The sequence below is a fragment of the Narcine bancroftii genome, chromosome 5 (genome assembly GCF_036971445.1).
Source record: "Narcine bancroftii isolate sNarBan1 chromosome 5, sNarBan1.hap1, whole genome shotgun sequence".
In the NCBI taxonomy this organism is placed as follows: Eukaryota; Metazoa; Chordata; class Chondrichthyes; order Torpediniformes; family Narcinidae; genus Narcine; species Narcine bancroftii.
The window spans coordinates 161,473,762-161,491,275 of NC_091473.1; the positions used below are offsets into that span (position 1 = coordinate 161,473,762).

A 17,514-nucleotide genomic window follows, 5' to 3' on the forward strand; every position below is an offset into this window, starting at 1 on the left:
CCTCTCCCCGGTGCAATTCGGCCGGCCGGCTGAGAGCTTGCCCGGCAGAAGCTTATTGCTATTTCGCAGGTCTCTCCCGCAGATGCTGCTCTCCTTATGGTTTCTGTGGGAACGAAAGCGACATAATCAAGGTGCTCTCTGAACAGTAACTAATCTGCAGTAACCAGGAACACATTGAGACTGTTAGGCAAAGATGTGATATTCTCGCGGGCTGGGATCAGGCCATCTCCAGCACTAACCACTTCTCCGATCATTCATTGATGGCCTTGAGTCAGCAGATTAAATGTTCAACCTGTTGGAGAAAGTCACCAGCCGAGAAGCATCCTTGGGGATCCTGGACGTTCAGGCTGGTGACAAGGGTTCCAATCCGAAACGTGGACCGTTCTTTCCCCACCTCCACACTCACCCCCTTCCCACGGATGCTGCTCGACCCGCTGACTTCTTCCAGATTGCAGTATCCGCGGACTCCAGCGTATCAGATGGAACAGGCAGCATCGGGACAGACCCTTGCGCCCATGTCTGTGCCCAGCATAATGTCCAGACCAAAGTTAAACACCTGCACTTGGTAGATATGGTAGAACATTTCAGTACCCGACAGGCCCTTTGGCCCACGACTTCGTACCGTACATAAACCTATTCCACATCAATCTAACCTTTCCCCCTCTCACACCTATAACCCTTTATTTTTCTTTCATCCATGTACCTATCCGAGAATATTTTGAATATATCTATTGTATCAGCCTCCATCTCTTTCATCTATCTACCAACCTTCCAGACGTCCATCAGATCTGCTTCCACCCCTGCTCCTGGCAGCCCGTTCCCGGCACCCACCACTCTGTGTGTAAAGTATTTGCCTCGCACCTCCATTAAACTTCATCTCCCTTACCTTAATCCATGTCTTGTGGGTGACACTTTTACCCTGGGGAAAAGATTCTGACTGCCCTCTCATGATGTTATAAACCTCTTATCTGACCTCGCTTCAGCCTCCAATGTTCCAGAGAAAACGACCCAAGTTTATCCAACCTCCCCGCATAACTCATACCCTCTATACCAGGCAACACCCTAGTAAACCTCTTCGATGCCCTTTCTAAAGCCTCCTTCCTGCAATGGGAGGACCAGAATTGCACAGTATTCCAAGTATGGCCTTAACCAAAGATTTATTTAGCTGTAAAATGACCTCCTTGCTTTTATACTCAACGCCGTGCCCACTGAATGTAGGCATACTACACACCTTTACCACCCAGTCTGCTTGCCTGTTCACTTTCTATGAGGGCCCTGAGCTTCCCGAACGTGGTTGATGTCATCTTTTCCTTCCTTCTTGATTAAATTCACGACCTCTCTCGTCAACCTTCTTCCTCGCACTGGAACGCTCTGGTTTTACCCTTTTTTGTTGGACCTCCAACAACTCCCTCTTGTCAGCTGTGGGTTTGCCCGATAACAGCCGCTCCCAAGGAACTCCGCAAGTCCTCCGTCGAATTCTATAATTATTTGGCTCCTAACCACCCCCCCCCCCCCCCCCCAGCAATTCAGTAACTTGCGACAAGGCCCACGCTTAACCTTGTCCATCTTGAAAGTTAAGGAAGTGATCCCCTAATATTCCCCACGGGAACTCCGATTACCTTGCAGGGCTCATTTGCCAACGCACGATCTGGAGTGCACCCTTTCCAAGTTGGGCTATTTGCCTGCTGCTGCTTCTAGAAACTCCTGGACGAACAAATTCTGCCGCATCGAGATACCCGGAGATCAGGCCACACCACTTGCCTCCCCGGATCTGGCTCTATCCCGCCCCTCGGGCCCCGGACCCGGCTCTGTCCCGCCCCTCGGGCCCTGGACCCGGCTCTGTCCCGTTCCACAGCCCCGGGGGGGGGGGGGGGGAAGGTTAGGGGATGAGGCCCGCGGCCGGGGATGACAGCTGCGATTATGTGTGTTGCAGGAGTGCGAGCCGATGCCACCGCTGGGACCATGCTGAGGGCAGCGGCTGCACACGGCCATGGAGTTGGATGATTCGGTTCCGGAGAGCGCAGACCGGGCGTCCGGGACCCAGGGCTACCCGGTGAGCTTCCAGGCGTCGCTTGCCAGCTTCCTGGTGCTGGAGCTGGTACTAGGCGTGGGCAGCAACCTGACAGTGCTGCTGCTCTATTGCGTGCACAGTGGCCTGGTGGAGTCGGTGAGCAACGCGGTGACCGTCAACCTGCACGTCCTAGACACCGTCACCTGCCTGGTGAGCCTGCCCCTCACCATCAGCGTGGTGCTGGGACCCCCCCGAACGCCACGCCGCCCTCGTCTGCTGCTGGCACGAAGCGTGCGTCTCCTTCAGCAGCATGGCCACAGCCAGCAGCGTGCTGCTCATCAGCCTGGACCGCTACGACATGTCGGTGCGGCCGGCCAACCGGCTACTGACGCCGGGCCGCGCCGTGCTGCTCCTCGCCGCCGTCTGGATGCTGTCGCTACTCGTCTTCTCCGTGCCCTTCGTGGAGCTGGAGCTGCTGTCGGCGGCCGGCCACAACCGCAGCCTTCTGTGCGGTCCCGGGCCCCCGCGGCAGGCCGCTGGACACCTCTGGCTGCAGATCCCCGGCTTCTTGCTGGCCGTTTGCGGCATGCTGGCGGCCTACTCCCGCATCCTGCGGGCCCTCAACATCCGCATTGGCTCGTACCTGGGTCGCGGGCACAAGCGGCCGCGGGCCCGGAGGAAGGGCCCGGCCACCCACTACGAGAGCAGGAGGCTGACTCCGGCCTCCGGGGCCCAGCCGCCGGCGCTGGGCGTCCACGCCTCGGTCTCGGTGATTATTGCGCTGCGGCGAGCGGTGAAGCGGCACCGGGACCGGCGGCAGCGGCAGCGGCGGCTCCTCCGCATGTCGCTGGTGATCGTGGCCACCTTCCTGCTGTGCTGGGCCCCGATCTCGGTCGCCAACCTGCTGCTGCTCTGCCTGGGGCCCAGCGACCGGTTGCTCCGCCTGCGCCTCTGCGCCCTGGCCCCGGCCTACGCCACCACGGCGCTCCACCCGCTGCTCTACGCCTTGGCCCGCCACAAGTTCCGCAAGGTGCTGCGGAGCAAGCTGCACAAACGGCCAGGCTCCGAGTTGCAGGAGGGCCCGGCTCCCAGCGCCACCCTCATCAACAACCCGTGGCTGGAGCCGCGCAAGGACCAGAGACGCGGCAGCGGGCGCCCGCCGCAGCCTCCGTCCGAGGACAAGGCCTGAGGCCGCCCGCGTGGCGCCAGGCCCGTCCCGCTCTTTTACGCTTCCTGCCGGGTCCGGCAGGCCCTGCCGCGGGAAGGAGAGGGCCTCCAGCGGAACACGCGGCGGCTCAAGGGTTGAACCGGGATCAGCGGCGGAGCCCCACTCACTAACTCTGGGTCTCGGACCCGATCCAACACGCCCCGAACCTCCCGACCCTCACCCGCACCCAAACCTGATCTTCACCCACACCTCCACCCCCCGACCCTCCCCCACATCCAACCCCCTCCCCCCCCGATCCTCTCCCGCACTCAATTCCACAGACCCACTCCCGTACCCAATCCCCGACTCTCTCCCATCCCGACCCTTTCCCGCACCAATCCCCCGACCCTCACCTGCACCCAATCCTGATCTTCTCCCACACCTCGACCCTCCCCCACCCCCACCCCGACCCTCTCCCACACTCCCACCTTCTGCCACACTTCCACCCTCTCCCAAACCCGACCCTCTCCCACACCCAACCCCCTGACCCTCTCCCACACCTTAAACTCCGACCTTCTCCCACACTCTAACCCCGACATTCTCCCACACCCCTACCCTCCCCCACACTCAACCCTCCGTCCTCCCTCACCCTCGACCTCCCCCACACCCCCACCCCGACCCTCCCACACCCCACCCCGACCTTCTGCCACACTTCCACCCTCACCCTCTCCCACACCCAATCCCCCGACCTCCCACACCCCCACCCCCGACCTTCTGCCACACTTCCACCCTCGCCCTCTCCCACACCCAATCACCGACCCTCTCCCACACCCAACCCCCCTGACCCTATCCCACAAACCCCGACCTTCTCCCACACACTAACCCCGACCTCCCACACCCAACCTCCGACCTTCTCCCACATCCAACCCCCCGACTTCCCACACCCCCATCCCCGACCTTCTGCCATACTCCCATCCCCCAGTCCTCTCCCACACCCTCACGACCTCCCACACCCCCACCCCGACCCCTTCGCACACCCCCACCCCCGACTCTCTCCCACAGCCCCTCCCCGACCCTCTCCCACAGCTCCTCTCCCACAGCCCCACCCCGAACCCTCTCCCGCACCCAATCCTCCGACCTCCCACACCCCCACCCCCGACCTTCTGCCACACCCCCACCTCCGACCTTCTCCCACACCCGACCCTCTCCCACACTCAATCCCCCAACCCTCTCCCACACTCCAAGCCCTGATCCTTTCCCACATCCGCACTCCCCACCCCCTTCCCCTGCCGTCTCTTAGCTCCCAATCCTCTTTCACATCTCACCCCCACTTTTTCCATCCCCTGCCCGCACCTCCCCCATGCCATCACCCCAACATTCTCCCACAACCCCCACCCTCACACTTTACCCCGACCCTTCCGCGGTGCCTGGTGCAATCCGCATTGTGACCACCATCAGGTCCACATAGGTTCAGTGCTGCAGTCCACAGGTGCACCCTCCCCGACTATTTCTGTCACACTCCAGCCCACACTGTCGCCGCGTGGTTTCCCTTTCTCCACCTCGTTCTGTGGTCCAACAACTCTGCCCACGGTTCCTGACCACCATCAGACGGAGCTCTTGGTTTGGACGGGAAGTGGTACCTGCTGCCCCTATCCTAAACCCCTGTTGAACAGGAGCGCCCCATAACGGGAGTAAAACACTGCCGCGGGGCAGGGCAAAGACCACCTCTTCTGCCAACAACGTGTGGCTGTGCCCGCTGTTCATCCATAGGAGGGAGGAGATCCGTCAGGTGCACACATCCGCAAGTCGTCCATCGGTTACGTTTCATGTTTCAATCCAGATGTCTCCAGGTCTATCGAATCGACCCAACGTGTCGATGCTGACTATCACGTGCCTAATCCCGTTTATCGGTACTTATACCATCGACTTCCCTGCCTTGGCATTCAAGAGTGTGCCCAGATGATTTGAAAGGTATCCCGTTATAATCCAACTGTCGCAGCACAGATGTTACACCAAGGTGTCACACTTGCCCGGTCCCTCTCTAAACGGTACAGAAGCTGGGAGCAGTGATGAGAATTGGGATCTTTTAGACCTGGGTGCATTTACAGGCATTTACCGATCCAGAATCTGCCTCCTTCAACAACCAATTCAAACTGCACGGCCTCCCGTTCATCAGCAGTTACTCCTCCGCCTTTACACACCCTGCCCCTGCTTCCACTCTCATCCTCCCCACTCCTATTCATCCTCCACTCACTCCCACTCGCCCTCACCCTCTCCCCACTCCCACATCCTCCTCCACTCACCCTGTCCCACTCATCCTCCATTCACCTCCTCTCCCACATCCTCCTCCACTCTCACCTCTCACTTACCCTCTTCCACTCACTCCCCACTCCCACTCACCCTCCTCCACTCTCCCACCATCCTCCACTCACCTCCCCACTCCCATTCATCCTCCACTCACCCTCTCCCACTCACCTCCTCTGCACTCTCACATCCTCCTCCACTCATCCTTTCCCTCACTCCCACATATTCACCCCCGTTTCCACTCACCTTCCCCTACTCCCACTCACCCCCTCTCTCACCCTTCTCCACTCCCACGCACCCCACTCCCACTCATCCTCCTCCTACTCTCCCACTTACTTTGCCCCATTTCCGCTCACCCTCCTACTGCCGACCCTTCCCCCTCTCACTGCCAAGCCTGTCCCTCCACTGCCAATCTTGCCCATCATCTGGGATACTTGCTGAGTTTTATCTGCTGGAATGCTACAATAAAATTAAAGCCCTGAAAACATGGGCGGTAAGGCAGCGTGCGTGGAGAGGGGATTCAGATCAAGTCCAAACGAAGTGCAGAGTCCGGTTAGAGATAGAGGAAGTTTCGTGAGTGGGGGGGGGGGGGCTGTGTGGTGAAGGCTTATGTCAAGGCTTCTTGACATCTGGTTCTCGGTAACTTCAGCACTCGCTGTCTGTTCCTCCTCCAGTCTGTCACCCACTGAGAATGCCACACAATTGGCAGGAAAACCTTCAGCCGGCTGGTTCTGCAAAGCCTGGAACATTGACTGTAGATTCACTGGGACCTTCACTGTAAATTCATCGGGTCATTCACTCTATGTTCACTGGAAAATTCACAATGGCCTCTCATCAGCCCCCAATTTTTAGACCAACTTTATTCAAAACTACAACATTACAAAGCACAAACAGGGCTACAACTAAAAAACACCATAAACATGCGGCAAGAAAACCTCAAGACAATAGGAGCTGGAGTAATCACGACCGCCTCTCAATTACATAATATTTCACATCAAATTAAAACACGATTTTCATTATCAACCACACACTCGATCCCCTGGGGGCTCACTATTCCCTTAGACACCACATGTTCCGTTCCAACACCACACGGGCGCGGACGTAACCCCGAAAGTTAGGCAGACAGTCGGCTCGACCTGTAAATTGCCAGTTTCTCTCATCTCTCCACCTGGACTCTACTGACCCTCTCATAGTGTGAACCTCCCTCCCCCAGCTTGGTACCTGTGCATTTGGGCGGTTGAGAAGGCAAGGATGGAAGTGAGAGTGAGGAAGGGGCGGTTTCTGGGGTTACGGCTGGGTGATGGGATTCAGCATGGGTGTATGATCAGTAGCCCAGGGTAGAAGAGCACTCTAACTGCACCATTTCCCGTCATTCTCCCCACTGTCGAGCCTGCCCTCTCTTCCTGGGCCAGTGTACCCCACCCTACCCAGTCATTCACCACGTGTCAGGCATGTTTCAGTCACCAGCCACTATGTCTCCTGTCGCCTCCACCAAATGGAAGTCTCTCTCCACATTACAGTTTCTTTTCCCCAATCTATATCGAGATGGTCACGCCCGCCATCTCTAAAGTCTCAATGTTCTCTGACCTGGGTTCATAGGATCAGCACCGGCTGCTGCCAGAATCACCTCTCACCCACTGCCACTACCAATCTGTAATTCCCCAGTGCCCAGCCCAACCATTTGGTGCTCACCCACGACATCCAACTCGGTCAGAGGGTCCAGAGAACTTTCATTGACTTGATGTAACAGTCTTTCTACTCCAATGTGCAATATTTTATATAATAACGAAGTCGTAGCCACGACCACCCTGTCAACTCTTTCCATGGTGCTGGTCATGTATTGCCTCTTCGAGGTGCTCCTGGAGGGATGATGACCCCCAAGCTCAGTGCCAGTGTGAGGCGCTGGGATTCTCCATAGCTGATGCCCTGTATGTCCGGAGTGGGTTGAGTGAGCCAGTGCTTGTGAACAGAGGGCCACGAATGGAATGGTGGAGGGATCGTGGTATTTCAGCAATGGCCCAATGGACACTCAGCTCCAAGTTCCCCGTGGATAATAGCTCAACTGGACGGATATGATGGAGAGTCAACTCCAAATATCGACAGTTCCTTCCCCCCACAGATGTCGTTCGACCGCTCAGTTCCTCTGGCAGATTGGGCTTGGAACAGACACAAATACTGTAGCTTCTGCTGTGAGCGACTCACTTCTGAATCCATCTACAAGGCAGGAGAGCAGCGGGACACTCTTCACTCGACCGGGGAGTGCAGTCCCATCAACTCCAGGAGCTCAACACCATTCGGGACAAAGCAGTCGTTCGATCAGCTCAACTCCTTTCCTCTCCCCTCCCCATATCCCCGAAACCCTCCCTCTCCCCCAAACTCTCCATCCACCTCCCGAAACCCACCCCCCCTCACCGCACTGTCTTCCCTCCCAAGCCCACAGCGACTAAAGTGGGCACCAGCGACACCAAGGTTTCTCACGCCGGCTGTCCTGCCAGCACACTGCAGCGGGTGAAGAGGTGGCTTTCCCGCCTTCTCAAGGACGATTCGGAATGGACAATAAATGCTGGCTGAATGACAGAAACTGTTTTTATTTCACCACCTCATGGTCCTGGAGTACCCGAATGGAGGTGGGTTGTGCAAATGCGCAGGGTGCAGTCCCTTCCGAATTCAAAATTCAGCAAGCAAGATGTACAGGGTTACAATCGTAATACAATCATTTAATTGCCAACTTAAATCGTAGAATTCTGTTTGGGCAGGATTGGTCGGAAGGGCCTCGTCGGGTACGTCTAAATTAACAAAAAAATGTAAAAGTAACATTAAGGAAAATATGGTGAGACATCTGAGTAGGAATTGTTCCATCAGGTAGTCGATGGAATCAATGGAAGACAGAGATTTGGGATAAATCAGTGGTTACTGGGCTCGGAACTGTTCATGGTATAGAGTAACGATTTGGAAGAGGGGACTGAGTGTAGCATATTTACATTTGCTGTGACACTAAAGTGAGTGGAAAAACAAATACAGAAGATACAGAGGAATATGGATAGGTTAAACAAGAAACTCTGTAGATGCTGGGATCAAGTGCAGTACACAAAAGTACTGGAGAAACTCAGCAAGTCACACAGCCTCCGTGGGAAGGAAAGGTGCCCAGGTCTGAAGAAATGCTGGAGGGTCTCAGCAGGTAAAGTTGCATAACCAGTGTTTCGGGCCTGGGTCCTTCAAGGTATGATTAAACATAGAAAAAGGGAAGAACGAGAGGGGGAGGATTACAGACCAAAAGACAAAAGGTATTTATTGGATATGATAAGAGAAAGGAATCGTGAGAATTGATAGGAGAGGGGTTGTTTTTAGCTCTGTGAAAGGACACAAGGAAAAATGAGGGGGGGGGGGGTAGAGGACGCTAGAGGTAAGGAGACAAAGGAAAAATGGCAGGTGGGGGCCTGACATGCAAGATAGAGTAGTGGATGTTAATGCCATCCAGGTGGAATATGAGGCGTGGTTCCTCCAGTTTGTGGGTGGTCTCAGTTTGCCCGTTCATGAGGCCACATGTCAGCATAGCAATAGAATGAGGAATTGAAATGGGTGGTCACTGGGGGATCCATGCTATTGTGGCGGACAGAGCTGAGTACAGTGAAGCGATCTCCCAGGCTTTCCACAACGGGAACACCGGATGCACTGGATGACCCCTGCAGATTTACAAGTTAAGTGTTGCTTCACGTGGAAGGATTGTTTATGGCCCTGAATGGTGGTGATAGAGGAGAGGTGGGTGCAAATGGAGCATCTCCTGCAGTTACAGGGGTCGGTGCCAAGTGGATGATTGATGGGTGAGAGGAGTGGACAAAGGAGACAGAGGGTGCAGGGAAGGCATAAAGGGGAGAAGAAGGGAAGTCGTGTCTGGAGGTGGGATCACATGGTAGGTGGGGGAAGTGGCAGAGGCGGATATGTTGGAAACAGAGGCTGCTAAGGTGGTACAAGGGGAATCCCGTCCTTGTGTTTGGGGACACGTGTGGGTAATGGAGGAGATGCAGGTGCGCGCCTGAATTATGGTGGTAGAGGGGAAGCCACGTAGTTTGAAGGAAGAGGACATCTTTGGCGATCTGGCATGGAAGCCCCCTTTCTGGGTGCAGATGAGACGGACGTGGAAGAGTGGGCACTGCGTGACCTGGCAGGTGTTCCTCCAGCACCTTGGTATACTGCAGAGTGCAGCACTCGGGCTATCCCGTCAACTGGGGCTCTTCCTGGTCCTTTCAACTTCGTACGGCTGATGCAATTGCCCTTCAATCCTATTGGATAGTTTAAGCAAGGAGGCACGGGCTACCCAATCACAGCAGGCTTTAGGGATAAAATGGATCGGGAGCTTCCTTATAATGGAAAGCGCGATTGGTCAGGTGTTCGAGGACGGCGTGAACCCACGAGCTGTTTGGCTATCTTGCAGGCACGATGTGATTGGTCTCTTTTCACGCATCCTTGATGTGTGATTTGATTGGCTAAGGTTGTATTGGACGACGTGGTTGGTTGATCTGATCGTTGTGCAACGCGGGGGGTTGCGAGCGATGGCGACTTTGCTGCTGTTCTGCCGGATCGGGCTGAGCGAGCAGAAGGCGAAGGAAACCCTGAGGAATGAGGCGCTGAGCGCGCTCCTCGCCCAGGCCATCGAGGAGGTGATGGAGCGCCGACTGCCGCCCCGGCTTCGGGAGAGGATCCCGACTGGCTGAACCGGCATGGCGATGACCGGGGGAAGTAGGAGGGAGGGGTGAGAGAGGAGGTGGGAGGGGTGAGAGAGGAGGAGGGAGGGGTGAGAGAGGAGGAGGAGGGAGGGGTGAGAGAGGAGGAGGAGGGAGGGGTGAGAGAGGAGGAGGAGGGAGGGGTGAGAGGAGGAGGAGGGAGGGGTGAGAGGAGGAGGAGGGAGGGGTGAGAGAGGAGGAGGAGGGAGGGATGAGAGAGGAGGAGGGAGGGATGAGAGAGGAGGAGGGAGGGGTGAGAGAGGAGGAGGGAGGGGTGAGAGAGGAGGAGGGAGGGGTGAGAGAGGAGGAGGAGGGAGGGGTGAGAGAGGAGGAGGAGGGAGGGATGAGAGAGGAGGAGGGAGGGGTGAGAGAGGAGGAGGAGGGAGGGGTGAGAGAGGAGGAGGAGGGAGGGATGAGAGAGGAGGAGGGAGGGATGAGAGAGGAGGAGGGAGGGGTGAGAGAGGAGGAGGGAGGGGTGAGAGGGGAGGAGGGAGGGGTGAGAGGGGAGGAGGGAGGGGTGAGAGGGGAGGAGGGAGGGGTGAGAGGGGAGGAGGGAGGGGTGAGAGGGGAGGAGGGAGGGGTGAGAGGGGAGGAGGGAGGGGTGAGAGGGGAGGAGGGAGGGGTGAGAGGGGAGGAGGGAGGGGTGAGAGGGGAGGAGGGAGGGGTGAGAGGGGAGGAGGGAGGGGTGAGAGGGGAGGAGGGAGGGGTGAGAGGGGAGGAGGGAGGGGTGAGAGGGGAGGAGGGAGGGGTGAGAGGGGAGGAGGGAGGGGTGAGAGGGGAGGAGGTAGAGAAGGGGCTTAGGGATGTAGTATGTGGATGTAAATGGTGGAGGAGGAGTTGATATGGTTAGGTTCAGGCTGGCGAGATGATTAGGGGCAGAGTGAGGTGGTGATCACATTTATCACCATCCTTGTTAGAGAGTTGAATTCCCAGGTTGGCATCAGAGTACATTGAAGATGATTGAGGGGGAGGGGGGGGGTGAGAAAGTGGCTGCAAGAAAGTCTCCCGTTTTCACAGTCGCCCTTCTGATGATTCACGACTGGAACAGTTTGAATGTTCCATTAAAGGGAAGCTGCCTTCACCTTTCTGTGAATATTGTCTTGTTGCTTCTCTGCCACATCTCCTGTCCTCAACAGGCAGAAGCAATTCTGGGAAGTGCCGTAGACAGGGCCACAGGCACGCTGCTGTACAATGCAGCCACCCGCCTTCGTGATCAGCAGCAACTGACTTTCCTTGTCAAATACATCGCAACCAGAGGAGTGACCACAGACCTGCAGCTCAGTGGTAGGTGCATTGATGGGCCTTCATGTCCATCATGTTAAATCAGATCAGAGGAGTGACTTTGAACACTGCCACCTTGACCTCAAATTCATTTGATCCATCTCTTGCAACAGTCTCCCTTTTCTCAATCTCTCTTTTTTAAAAATTTTTTAATTTTCACACTATAAACCACATTGATCAAGATACATACATTTTCCCTCTTGAACATATACAGTGTCGTTTTCTCCCTCCCTCCCTCCCTACCTCCCCTCCCATTCATTTAAAGTTCAGAAAATAGGATACATTAAACCCGTCAAACAATGTTGTCACTCAATAAAGACAAGAAATTTCTCTGAGTCAGTTCTTTTCATTCTCTTCTCCTTCTGTCATTTTAGGTGGTAGATGTCCCCGGTAGGTTTTCTCTATTATGTTTCATGTATGGCTCCCATATTTGTTCAAATATTGTAATATTATTTCTTAAATTGTATGTTATTTTTTCTAATGCCTTTTCTCAATCTCTCTGATGCCATCTGGAGAGACAAACTCTTGACAGATATCTTCTTCAAATGCACCAACCAACTCCCACAATTACATTGACTAAACTCTTCACACCCTGACCTCTGTAAGGACTCCATTCCTTTTAATCAATTCATCCGTCTCCATCACATCTGCTCTCAGAACGAGGTCTTCCATGCCAAATCATTAGAAATGTCTTCCTTCTTTAAACAATTTGGCTTTCCCTCTATCACCATCAACTTGGCCCTCACCTGAATCTCCTCCATTATCTGCCCTGGCCTCTTCTGCCCCTGAGCACAACAAAGACAGGATTCCCTTGTCCTCACATACCACTACTCCACCCTCTGTGTTCAGCATATCCTCCTCCACCATTGCTGCCACCTTCTATGTGATCCCATCACCAAACACACCTTCCCATCTCTACCCTGCAGCGACCACTCCCAATCATCTCCTGTGACTGCAGGACATGCTCTGCGCACCCACATACTCTTCTCATTCATTGTACATTCAGCGCCCCAAACGGTCCTTCCAAGTGAAGCAACATTTCACTTGTGAATCTGCAGGGGTCATCGACTGCATCCAGTGCTCCCGTTATGGCTTTCTCTTCATCAGAGAAACTGGTCATAGATTGGGAGATCACTTTGTTGAGCATTTCAGCTCTATCCGTCACAATAGTGGGGATCTCCCTGCCTTCCGCAGTTCTACCCTTCCAAGTCCCCTGACTATCTTGTATATTTCAATCAGGACCTTCTTGCTCCTTGAAAACCTCTCCAATCATCACCCCTCATGTAGTTCAGGTGACAACATTTGACTTTGCACCGTCTTTACTCAAAAAAAAGGAGGGAACTGCAGGACAACAGATTATTATTAATGAAAGATTCCAGGTAACCAGGCAAAGTTGGCGTGAAGGGCAATCATGTTTAACAAGTTAGTTAAAGTTCTGGATAAAGAGGAGTCACTGTGTTGTATTATATTCATACCTGCAGCATTACGTCTCTGGATTCTGATAATTCTTTCTTCCAGTTTTCCCCACCCACCCAGAAATGTCAGGATAATAAATCACAAATGCATTCTATTTCTTCATCTAGCTGGTGTAGAGTATATTAAAAACCACCGGCTGGATTCCATTGACAGCACCAACTTTGAAAGAGAATGTGGCATCGGAGTGGTTGTGACACCAGAGCAGATTGAGGAGGTGGTGAGTATGTTTTGCCTGGTATCCGTCACTGGATGGGTGACCCCCTTCTAAGCCACCACCAGCTTCTCCCTGATGTGCAAGTGTACAGGTATAGCAGGTGATTTCCTGCCTGCACTGTTTGTATTGGACCCTAAGCCATTGTGAGCTGCATTTACAGTAAAACCCCTGGTATCCAGCACCTATGGGGATTGGTAGAAGCCGCATAAGTAAATTATCCGGTTGGTTGAGATTGTGTGTTGCAGGATTGGTGAACTAGTGGCAAGGTGCACCAATTTTAAACTTGTGCCTTTTTTTATCTATTTATTTTCCACCTTTTTTTTTTTCATTTGTTTGAGCCTGCTGGTTGCTTGAATTCCAGATAACAAGGGTTTTGCATATAAATCTGTATTCTTTGGAGCTTCAGAAGAACAAATGCAAGATCTTTGGGAGCATGAAAGAGTTAATGAGCATGGTTCAGATGCAAGGGAGCCTCGAATGAGGAAAGAGGATTAGGTGGAAATGATTTAAACTGAGATGAGTAGGAGCTTCTGGTGAAGGGTAGTGAAACTCTGGAAATCTCATCTTGAACATTTCTGCGGCACAGATGGGAATGACATTGGGGAGAAGTTTAGCCTCTCCATTGGATGCCATGGCACATGAGCTGTCCTTTTCCAAGTATTGTGGCTACCCTTCCACTGTGGTTGATTCAAGTTTCTAATCATCTGATTGTACAAGCACAACCCAATGAAACAGTGTTCTCCGGTCCTATGTGCACATGGACATATGGTAAATATGTAAACATATCTAAAAATAAATTTTGTTAAATGGTTAGCATCTCGGATGGTTAGTGTGAGCAGTCCCTTGGGTTGTTTAACATTCTCGCTGCTAGCAGGAAGAAGCTGTTCCCCTGTCTGGTGGTGCTGGCTCTGCTACTCTTCTCTCTCTGATACTCCTCTATATCTTTCCCGATGGGAGTAGCTGAAAGATGCTGTGAGCAGGGTGGTATGGGTCCTCAACAATTTTGCACACCCTCTTCAAAGATCCCGGTAGATCATGTTGATTGGGCCCTCTTGCATTTCCTGGTCTACTCTTGCTCACCTCTCTGCACACTGAATAATTCTCCAGCCTTCATCTATTACCCTTTCAGCCTCCACATCCAACTCCTCATTTGTCATTGTTTCTCCCTGCTGCAACGGGTTCCCACCTCCAACTACGTGCACCCCTCCCCCCAACACACGCAATTCTGCCTTCCGCAGGCACTGCTCATCCTTTCTTCGACACCACACCCTGACACCTGGTACTTTCCCCTGCATTTGCAGATTGTGCACCACTCCCTCACTGGCAAGGACCTAAGCAGCCCTTCCACATGAGGCAAAGGTTCACAGGCATTTGATGTTGCAGGAAATGGCTCAAGTAGGGCATTAGAAAGTCCGTAAGAGAAAATGAAATGTCCTGGTCGAGCAGGATTAAAAAAAAACTCAAGGCATTTTAAACTTTAAAATCAAGAGGATAATGAGGGGAGAGTAGGACCACTTGAGGACAAAGGAGGGAATTTATGCTTGGAGTCAGGTGAAATGGGTGAGGTATCAAATGAGTACTTTGCATTGGTATTTACCAGGGAGAAAGACGAGGTCAATGACAGGGAACATAATGTGGAGAATGTTCGTCTGCTAGGTAATCTTGAGATCAAAAAAGTGTTGTTGGGTCTTTTGAGGTGTATTCAAAGTGGACAATTCCCCAGAGCTGATGGGATATATCCAAAGTTATTGAAAGAGGCAAGTTAAGATATAGCCGAGGTTTTGTGAAGATCTTTTGCTTCCACGGTAATGATGGAAAGCTGGAGAGGTGGCCATTGTTGCAGCTTTGATCAAGAAGGATGTCTTCGCTGCAAGAAGGAAGCGGGAACAACAGTACATGCAATTTGGGCATGTGAGAAAGTGGAAAAGTTTTGGGAAGATCTAAATCAGATATTAAATAAAATCACAAAAAGCAACATACCAAAAAATCCAGAGATCTTTCTTCTAAGTAATATAAGAAGTAAAGAATTAGACCTCAAATTGCACAAAAAGCACAAAAAAGATTTATTATGATAGCCTTAGCTGTAGCAAAAAAAGTATAATGTCAACCTGGAAATCAGAAGAGAGCCTGAGAGTACAGAAATGGTACATAGAGATGAATAAATGTATTCCATTGGAAAAAATAACATATAATTTAAAAAATAAAGTCACAGTATTCGAACAAATTTGGGAACCGTACATGGAACACAACAGAGAGGGCCTACTGCGGACCTCCACCCCCTAAAATGATAGAATGAGAAGAAGACGAAATGAACTGACCCAGTGTGTAAAAGTAGATGACACAATTTTCTTGTTTATTTTCATTGTGTGATGACGTTGCTTAATGGGTTTAATGAATTGTATATGTTGAACGTTGAGTGAGGGGGGAGTGGGAAGGGGGGGGAAGGGGAGAAAATGACACTGTGTATATTCAAGAGGGAAATGTTTGTGTGTATTTTGGTTAATGTAGTTCATAGTGTGAAAAATAAAATATTTAATAAAAAAAAAGGGGAGAAAAGACATCACATCATGACATCACAAGCCAGTAGCCTCACATCAGTGGGAGGGAAACTGTGGAAAGGATACTTGGGGCGGGGAGGTGGTTAGCATATTTGCTCACATTATGGACAGTCAACATGATTTCTGCGTGGAATAAGTTATGTCTGACCAACTTGATTGAGGTTTTTCAGTTGACAATGGTGTTTGATGTGGGTAGAGCAGTGGATGTTGTCTGCATGGATTTTAGAATGATGTTTCACAAAGTCCCTCATGGCGGGCTGATCCAGAAGGTGCAGATGCATGGGATACATGATGAGTTGATGGTTTAAATATGAAATTGGGTGGCTTGTTGAAGACAGAAGAGGGTAGTGGTGGAACATTTGACCTGGATGACAATTGGGTGGGTGGGTGACTAAGTTTGCCGATGATACAAAGATTAATGGAGTTTCTGGCAGTGTAGAGGGTCAACAAAGTATACAACAGGATATAGTTTGGTTTAGATATGGGCAGAGAAATGGCAGTGGAGTTTAATTCAGTAGAGTATACTTGGAAGATCAAATGAAAGGGGAATGTATAGAATTACACTATTGATGTGTCAAGGGATCTGGGTTCATAGCTCATTGAAAGTGGCCACGTAGGTAGATAGGGTGGTAAAGAAGGCAGATGATATATATTGGGTGTTTATTATATACCCCCCTTCCCCCAATAGTAACAGAGAGAGAGTGAGGAGGAAATCGGGATGAAGATTCTCGAAAGATGAAAAAATAATAAGTTGGAGTGATGAGTGATTTTAACTTTCCTAATATTGATTGGCACTATCTTAGAGTGAAGGATTTGGAAGGAATGGAATTTGTTAGGTGTGTTTTGGAAAATTTCCTGGCACAATCTGTTGATATGCCAACAAGAAGAGAGGCTATACTTGACATAGCCTCTCAATGGGCAAACATTTTGGAGAAAGTGATCACAACTCTTTTCTTTTTTACCATAGTGCTGGCAAAGGGCAGGGGTTGGGAAAAAAGGATACTATTAGGCAGAAGGTTAAACAGCCTTTTAATTGCATGTCCCAACATTGCCCTTGTATCCACTCTAGGTTGAATCAGCAGTCACCAAGTACAGGAACCAGATTGTTTTGGAGCGTTACCGGTTTAACATGGGCGTACTTATGGGTGAGTGTTAACTGTGAGGGAGAGACATTTAGCCCACCTGTCCTTCTGAGATTCTTGTATCGATACATCCCAGTCCCAACCTCTTGCATCAGGATTCTGCTAGCTTACTTTGAGAGGAGTGGGATGTACCTCTCTGATCTTCTGTTATGGAACATTACTATGCAGGAGGAAAGGCAGAAAAATGGTGCAGAAATCAGATCAATCGAGGAGTCATTAACTGAGAAGAGGCTCAAGGGGCTGAATGGACAAATCCTTTTTAACTACTTTATGATCCAGTTCTCTCCACCAATAATTCATTCACTCAGTTCAAATTACACAAGAATTTTTAATATTTACCACATTCTAGAAACAAAAGGTTGATCTTGATTAAAATGAGGCCATCAATTTGTCAGAAGTAATCGACTGGATGACTTATTTCCATTGGAGAATGAAGCTTACCTTTCTCTCTTTTTTTGGGCCTTTCCATGTCTGAATGCCCACACTGTTGTGAGTGACCATTAACTGTGGTCTGAATTGGCCGAGCAAGCCCTTGTTAGAACAAACTGTTCACAGTCACCATGGACTGCCATTGATCAGGAAGATAGCCCATTTCCAAGGGCAATGAACAGTGGCGTTTGTGAGATAAACCATGCCAAATGCTATCAGGTGCCTCTCCTC

General features: G+C 51.7%; 1 protein-coding gene and 1 pseudogene across 3 annotated transcripts in view; both read left to right on the forward strand.

Moving 5' to 3' along the window:
- Positions 1-1,908: 1,908 nt before the first annotated feature.
- Positions 1,909-3,299, forward strand: LOC138764103 (G-protein coupled receptor 22-like; annotated as a pseudogene).
- Positions 3,300-9,961: 6,662 nt separating this feature from the next.
- The window catches only part of qars1 (glutaminyl-tRNA synthetase 1), a 68,613-nt gene continuing 61,060 nt past the window's right edge, over positions 9,962-17,514 (forward strand). For 2 of the 3 annotated variants that reach the window (XM_069939485.1, XM_069939486.1), the window contains exons 1-4: positions 9,963-10,120; positions 11,320-11,467; positions 13,048-13,157; positions 16,782-16,857. In XM_069939485.1, the coding sequence (XP_069795586.1) occupies positions 10,013-10,120; positions 11,320-11,467; positions 13,048-13,157; positions 16,782-16,857 (442 nt within the window). In that variant the 5' untranslated portion in view covers positions 9,963-10,012. Of the gene's footprint in view, positions 10,121-11,319; positions 11,468-13,047; positions 13,158-16,781; positions 16,858-17,514 lie in introns of all 3 variants that reach the window. The other variant, XM_069939488.1, reaches the window with a different exon arrangement.